Raw genomic sequence first — 8,416 nt, 5'->3', positions numbered from 1 at the left:
AGAGAGGAGGAGAAAGGAATGCCTAGGGAGAGTTTAATCTGGACCCAACCACTACAGACTAGAAGAGACCATGACAACGAATCTTACAGAAAATGCGAAAAGACACAATCGTTATGGAATTTTCTACTAAAGATGGTGTCCACAAGATGATGGATGAAGTGATCGAGAGTATTGCGAATCTCACAACGAAAAGGAAGTAATTGTCAAGGGCTTAACGACGAAAATTTAAAAGCACAAGACGCAACTTAATAAAAAAACATCAGGATGCTCTTAAGGTAAACAAACGTCCACTTCCACGGAATCACTAAGTCCATATTTACATTAGGCAATTTTCCTTGCGGCAATTATCAGTTTGATGGAGAGAGGGGTGAGGCATTTGGTAACCCTTTGGCTCTCAACACCCTCTCTCACCACCAAACTGACAATTGCCGCAAGGAAAATGGCCTAATGTAAATATGGACTAAAGAGGATTAGATATCCCGAAGAACTGAACACTGCTAAACCATTATAGAAGAAGAAAAGTTTCCAACTTCAAACTTGCCGAGTAAACCTTAAAATAAGCGGAAGAGACTGTCCACAGTATCTTTTGGTAGAGGACGACAATGTGACATGAACACCACTAAATCTTCTCAAAAGACTCTAAAAGGAAAATTCCGGACCTTTCAGAATTGGAGGATGACCATGGAGACTGGAAAGGTGCAGTCAACAACTTCCGTTAAAGTAGCCAAAAGGCACTACAGGGACGAGCTGCGCTATTCGGTGATCCATGCCAGTAGAGGGAAGCTATCCAGAAAATGGTCAACGTCAAATTGTTGGATCACATCCTTCAAGGGCGTGGACCAACAAAAAGAATCGGCAGTGACCCCTTAATGTACCACTTGGGCCCGCACGTGAACTCTGCCTCTCTTGGGAAGATAGTCAGTAGTATAACAACTCATTGGGAGGATGACAAACTGAAGCTGGTGACTAAAGTGGCGGTATACGTTAGTGGTTATGGCTGCAAACTCAAGACAGAGTACATACTCTAGGTCTTTGATAAACAGAACGGTGAAGTGATGGTAAGTCTTGGGAATTGACGATATCTCACTGGTCAGACTGACATAGACAAAGTACAGGGGTTAGTACATCTGGAATACAATCAAATTCAAGATTGGAAGGGTAAAAATTGGAAAGGAGTATGAGGCCATAACTAAACTAATTGAATGCTAGACCACCGAGCTACATACAAGAGATAGCCGAAACCATAAGCGACATGAGTGCAGGATTTCCGAGGAACACTCCTTTTCTGCGTGGACTTATCCATGAAAAACTAAACAAATTCGATGCTAGACCTCCGAGCTACATACAAGAGATAGCCGAAACCATAAGCGACATAAGTGCAGGATTTCCGAGGAACACTCCTTTTTTACAGGGACGTACCAACGAAAAACTAAACAAATTTCAATATGATAATTAGATTTGTCTACAATTTGCGTAGATCTCAACATGTTTCTGCTCATGCCTGTAACTTTCTTGAAGTTCCCTTTAAAATATATGTTAAAGAACGTGTTATATCATTTCTTTACAAATCTGTGCTTTTGGACCTACCTGATGTCCTACGAGAAAGACTGTGTTTTTTCAGATCTACTAGGAATACACAATTACGTTATCCACGATTTTATTCATCCGTTTACGAAAGATCATTTATTGTTCGCTCTGCGCATTTGTGGAACGGACTTCCCACTGAGCTACGTCAATTTTCTTTTTCACGAAGAGTATTTCGTAACAAGTTTGAAAGCTTTGCTCTCAGACCAGCTGAACATATATGTATGTTAATGATGTTTTATAGCAGCGTCGGCTGATATTGCTGAGTAGATTCTGCTTGCGCTGGCATTGATTTGATTCTGAACCATCAGCAATAGATGTAATTTGTATACGTATTTATTTATTTATGGCTTGGGAGCCTATAATATATTTTGTTTTTGCTTAAAAATTGTTAATAACTTAATTTTTTAATTACTTAATAATAGTTTTAAGATTTTTTGTTATGCAGAATATGATTTTGTAGTAGTTTTGCGCATTGCGATGTTTATTGGCTTAAAAACTTTAATCGCAATAAATAAATAAAATAAATAAATTGGATGCAGGATTTCCGAAGAAGACTATTTTATGCATGGACTTACCCACGAAAAACATTATATCGTAAATATGTCATTTAAGCAAAATTTTTTCACTCAGGCCAAATTTTTGAACTTTTGTGAGGGTGTACCTGAAAGTGTAGTCCGATATAGACCTTCTTGGAACTTGATTTACATTCGGAAGAAATATTGCGATTTGCAATATTTAGGCTATCTCGGATACTAAATTCGTAAGTTATTGTTTTCATCAGTCATATTAGTCATATCCAAAAGGAGATGTTTGATGTTAGATAGTCATGTTCGGGTATGTTCTGATACTCACTTCACCTCTCACTTCACTCCTCAAGCATTTTGTTCACATATTTACGCTTATTTTTCGAATATTTTATGAACGGACTAGAGTGTACTCTTCTTTTTAAATGTCCTAATGAATCTTAGCCCCAATAAAGAGTGAGATGTGAACTGCGTCTCAGAACATACCTGGTTAACACGATGGGGAAAACGCCGAGACACACGTCTTCTTTTTTGTTTATTATCACCCTGTGGGTCAGAATATGGTTAATTTTTCATTACACACAGTGTTATAAAACAGATATTGGTATGTAATATTGTTTTGAAAAACTTACATTTAATATCACAGTTAAGGCAATCATTTGCACCATGCCGGAGACAGTTGCGAATGTTTTCTTAAGGTTTGACTTTGCTTGCTTTTTTTTCTCTGGTCCTTGTTACTTCTTCTTTGTCACTGTATTTGTATTTTTTTCGTAGACAATTTTGCTTTATTTTTTAAATATTCAAATGTTTCACTATAACAAATTAATTGTGTATTTCACTAAAATTATTATTATCTAAAATATAACATATTCAACAAACTTATATGTTTTTTATGAGTAATTTAAATATCCATTAAACAAAAATACTTTGTTATTTTTATTAAAAAAAGGACATGCATCAATATTGTGTTTTAAATATTGATTTGTCTTTCAACATTTGCTGGCACACTAGAATTTCTAAATAACAACTTTGCTGTGATTCAATGATAGTTTTCCACTACGTACACGCTTTTGTAAACGCTGAAAAAAGAGGAGAAGAAAAAAATCAAATTAGTAATTGTTAGGTTTGCATCATCAATTTCAGTCAAAAATTAAAGTCGAATAAAACTGACAAATTAATTTATTCTTTAAATTTAATTTAGTTAATTAATTTTTTATTTTTTTTAATTTGTAATACTCACCAAATTAAAGACATCACGTAAAATGCGATTTCCACGACGACGTTTCTCCTCCAATTCTTGTTGTTTGCGGGCAACAACTTCTGGAAGAGAAGCAACACGTTTATTTGTTAGGGCTTTCATTTCTTTTGTTTTAAGAATGCGGAGTTTTTCTGCAAAAGACAAAATAACTTTAAATTTTCTTTTATTTAATGTTGATGTTTAGTCACCACTTACGCATTGGTGGCGGTGGTAGATATTTCAAACGGCGCTCCAAAGAATTAAAACTTGTATTATCTACAATTTCCCTTAATTGACGATCGCGTTCCTGACGCATTGACTGCAACTGATTGAGTATGGCTTTGCGCTCTTTGCTGTGTTTTAAGAAATTTGGTTTTGCTTTCTCCAAATGTTCCTGCAATGTTAGTTGGGGTCCTTTTTCCAAGCATTCAAGATTGTTGGTGGTAAATGTTCGGGTTGATTCAGTTTTCTCCACCTTGGCATTGTTCTTCTTGACATTGTTATTGAGTTCTTTGGTATCATCAAATTCAATAACATAGGCTATGCCCTTGGGTTTAACTTGTATGGCAGCTGCTTTGGCAATGGATGATTGAAAAGTTGTAATTGGTGGGGGACATTGACGTATATATGGTTGCAGATGATGTTCACCAATAACACCACCTACTTGTTGTTGTAACTCCGATGATTGTTGCACGGCAGCAACACCAGCAACTGCAGCTGCAACATCATCATAATGATGTGTGGTGGTGGGTGTTGAGGACACATTTTTAGAACCCATTGGCACAGAACAATCTGATGACATACAAAATATAGAGGCCGAAGAAGCCGCAGAAGTTGTGGTAACAGCAATTCTGGAATCTGAGGTGGAGGGTTTTGGTATTTCTTGTCGTTTTTGAAACGATTTGGGTTTTGTAACGGCAGCTGTACTGTAAATAACATGTGATGAAGATGAATTACTTGTATCTTCCTGGGGTGTGGGGGGTAAATTACTCTGTGGATAGGCATATTCTGTGGGAGAAAATCTCCTATTCATGGTATGAGGTACAGAATAATAACTTTGCGTATCTCGAGTTGGCGGTAAATATTTAAAGCGTGCCTCAACTTTTTGTTGTTGCTTGAGAATGTCATAGTGGTTTTGTTTTTTCGTTTTATATGAAGCCATGAATTCTTGTTTGCGCTGTTTTACCATATCCCTTAAACTTTCACCTTCCACCTCACTGTGATCGGTGGTTGCCATTGGAGGGGTATCAATTTTTTGCCGTTGTGGTGGTTTCGGCTTGTCTTTCAATGCTTGTCGTTCATTTCGTTCTAAAGATTTTTGAAAATTTATTTTCACCTCAATTTCATTAGCCGGTATGCTGCCACCACATTTGGAGCTATCATTGAAAACATCTTCACTGGACTCTTCTAGAATAACTTCAATTTCCTTTACCAAACGTTCTGCAGATTCACTTAATACTGAGGATTTGTCCGAATATACGGTGTCGTAAAGTTTATCCGTTTGTTGGGTGGAGTTGAAAGATTCTTTAATAGCCATGGAACTTTGATCCGTGGAACCCACCAGGGAAGAGGTATTATCATGACCATCTTTGAGTAGTAAATGCTTTAAACACTCCAAACGATGTATTTCGCTTTCAATCCAATTTAGTTGTTTTTCCCTACCACAATTATGTTGTTTGGTTTTCTTAAGACTTTTCTCCCTTTTAAGGGCCTCTCGGGCGGCCTTCTTTTTGCTTTCTTCGCGTTTCTTTTCCTCATATTCAATTTCGGATTGGGTCAAGGGATTAAGCCATTCTCTCATGGTGGCCTGATCTCCATCTGTGTCATAAGTGGTTATGTTTTTCCGTACCGTCTTTTGTGTGGGCAAATCATGAGATGTTCCAGATGATGTTGATGTTGTTCGATTGTCTTTGCTTTCCGATGATGATGAAGTTCTTGTTGTGGTGGTCTTTTGCTGCCTTTTGGACATTGTACTACTGCTAGGCGAATTACTTGTCTGTGTTGAGCGTGTTGTTTTAATATTCAACATTAGATTTTCAATATCAGTTTTCTGTGTTCTTTCCTTCTTGTTCTCGTCGTTAATTAGTTCAGTTTGCACATCTTTGCTATGTTTTCTAGCTTCTGGAATTGGCACTTGTTTGTGATTTTTATTTGAAGTTGTTGTAGGTGGCAATGATTGTGGCTTTAAGTTCAGCGTATTGGTTTGTTGGCCTTTGTCGCAAATCTGATTGTTTCTCACTCTCTCGCTGGTGTGTTGCTTAACAGGATGTTCCCTGGAATATTTGCGTTGAGCTAAAAGAAGACAATACAGAAGCCAATTTGTTGGTAGCTTGGTTAGAAAATGTTGTAAGACTAAACTGGGAAATCTTTCTTTTTGTGTATTCAAAAGTATATTTACCTGGAACACCCTGCAAATGTTCGCTAGTGGAATTGATAGTCAGATGAGAGTGAAATTTATTTGTAGCAGTCCCTTCCAATGATTTAAGCCCCAACTCCATATCCTCTATCTTGTCTTTGGATACTCTGCGCTCATTCTTCGCCGGAGCATTACTACTTCTCAAAGAACCATTACCCCGACGGGAATAAACAGCATCATATAGGTGTGATTGATGCGACCTCTCTGAAGTTGTAGAATTTTGCGTTTGGAGGATTGAAGTTTTTTCCATTGCTGTTTCATCAATCGGCACCATACGTGTGATACGTTTAACAATGTCACGTATAAGTTTCTTCTTTTGTTTTTCATTAACCTTTTTCGCATCGATGAGAGAGCATATCAGTTGTATACCCAAATCCAATTCAGGAGCCTGTCGCGTCAATGAGAAAGAAGTGGTGGTAGATGACATTGTATTGGAATGTGATTGATTCTCTTTGTTTTCTTCCAAAGCTGCTGCAAATTGAGACTTTAATTTATTTATAGTTTCTTCAGCATTACATTTTTCCATGGATTTTTCATTCATTGCCTTTCGCTTTCGCAAAAGATCTGTAATGCTTGTTATGAAAGGATGTTGAGCTGTTGGTGGTATACTTGTGTTGGATAGATTACTTGAGGTGCCAGCTGCGGCTGATGATGATATAGATGACCTCGATTTGGATGATCTTGAGGAATAATATTCAAAGCTAGAAGGTGCCGTACCCTCAATTGCAGAGGTCGATGAGGAAATGGAAACCTGTACTTCTTGGGATTGAGTAGCTGCTGCTCCTGCTGGTTTGATCAATGAAGTTTGGGCATATTTTTCAAATTTCTCTTGCAGTGATGTTGATGATGTACTTTTTGTTAGCATTTTTGGCCTTGCACCACGTGCATTTGTTTTGGCCGACAGTCCTTCAACTAGGGTGCTACAAGCCAAGGGTGGCGTAGCATGTTCCATAACACTGGCTTTTACACTTTCCAATTGCTTATTTTCAGCTTTACGCTGTGGAGGTTTATTTTCCAAATCATTTTTCTCTTCATGTAACTTTGTGGGTTCTGATGTGACACTACTCTCCTTAAAGAACTCTTTGAGAAGCGATCTCTCCAATACACTAATGTTACTTGTGGACATTGATTTTTTGTATCCAATATCACCCAAAGAATCCCATTCCAGGCGGCGATGTGTTTTAGCAATGGAATCAGGAGTTTTAACTTGCTGTATATCTGCACCATTTCCAGCTTTTTTAGGTGTGTGTAGATTCTCACTAGAGTTGCTGAATAGCTTCATTGCTCCTTCCTCCAATTCTATGTTGATATCAACAAGAATATCTTTAAGTGATGCTCCACTGTCAAACTGTACCGCCTTATCCTTTTCATGTATGTTCGGCATACTTTTGCAAACTGGTCCACCTAAAGGATTTGCCATTGCTACTATAGCTTCACAGCTACCTCCACTACTATTGGTGGATGGTGAATATATACGTAAAAATTGTTCTAAATTCCGATCTCCGCCAAATTTTTCGCAGTATTCTCTAATTTTTTCATTAATACGCGGTGTATTTGGTAGCTTTCGACGTTCCATAATGTAATCAATGTAATCGCAGGATGAGTGAATGTAAAGGAATGAAAACAATTATTTTACTTTCCCAAGCACGAGCCACAACAGCACAAGAGCAGCTGTTGTTCTCAATCGGCAGATGGTCAAATGTTATGCTATTGTTATTTTCTACTGGATAGGATTTGGGTTTGTTGGTGGTGTTGGATTGGAAAATTTCAAAACTCCCTCCCATTGAAAACGAACACGAAGAATGTGAAAACAACCCCCCACCACAATAGAGTTGTATAGTTCATGAACGAACTAGTTCAATTGACCGATTCATTGAAAAGAGCGTATGGATCAATAGCTCACAGAGCGCCATGGTACAAATACACAGGTAGCCGCATCGGCAATTGTTGGTAACATAAAGCTGGGAACACATTGTCAGTTTTGAATAACAGCTTTGTTGGTGCTTGCTAGTGTGGCCGTTCATTTTTGTCATTCATCATACAACCACAAAATATTTTGTGGTTGCTGGACGGTTGGACAGTAATCGATAATTGCAAAAATCGTCATTCAAAACTGACAATGTGTACTGTACTTAAGTGCTCTGTTCCAGAACTAAAAAGGTTTTTCAATTTTTACTACTTTTACACATTTTGCGTTCCCGTACGCAAAATTTATATGAAAATCGTTTACAACTTTTACAACTTTTACTACTTTTGCCATTTTTATAAAGTACGGGAACAGGCCAAAGGTGTCAAAATTTGACATCAATTCAATGTAGTTGACACATTAGCTCTGTTCCTTTACGTGCAAGAATCTTCAATTTGTACCACTTTTTACCCGAAAAGCGTTCCTTTACTTCGGACACCATACAATTCATATGGGAGCAGTTAATGCCATGTTCATACTAGAATTTGAATCACGTAGTTCGTTCTCATAATTACGTACACGAATTAACCCGTTCATACGACATGGTACACAATTCATAGCAACATGATTCATATTTTCATACTTTTTATTTTCTGATTTTAAAGAAATTTTCGTCCAAAAGACGAGTACAATTAATTGATATGAACTGAAAAACTATTTGTCCTTCTTTCAGATATCTATTTAAT

General features: G+C 37.4%; 1 protein-coding gene across 1 annotated transcript; it reads right to left on the bottom strand.

Annotated features, from left to right (window-relative positions):
- Positions 1-2,873: 2,873 nt before the first annotated feature.
- Positions 2,874-7,592, bottom strand: LOC141399034 (uncharacterized). Its single transcript, XM_073977006.1, has 4 exons — positions 5,747-7,592; positions 3,565-5,640; positions 3,352-3,500; positions 2,874-3,190 (listed from the first exon to the last, which is right to left on the bottom strand). Exons 1-4 carry the CDS (start codon positions 7,338-7,340, stop codon positions 3,128-3,130), a joined length of 3,882 nt encoding a protein of 1,293 aa, XP_073833107.1. The 5' UTR covers positions 7,341-7,592; the 3' UTR covers positions 2,874-3,127.
- Between the last annotated feature and the right edge of the window lie 824 nt (positions 7,593-8,416).

The sequence above is a fragment of the Musca autumnalis genome, unplaced genomic scaffold (assembly GCF_047663935.1).
Source record: "Musca autumnalis isolate F117 unplaced genomic scaffold, ASM4766393v1 scaffold_3, whole genome shotgun sequence".
NCBI classification, from domain to species: Eukaryota; Metazoa; Arthropoda; class Insecta; order Diptera; family Muscidae; genus Musca; species Musca autumnalis.
The sequence above is the reverse complement of the archived record's forward strand: the minus strand, read 5'-3'. Positions and strand labels throughout refer to the sequence as shown.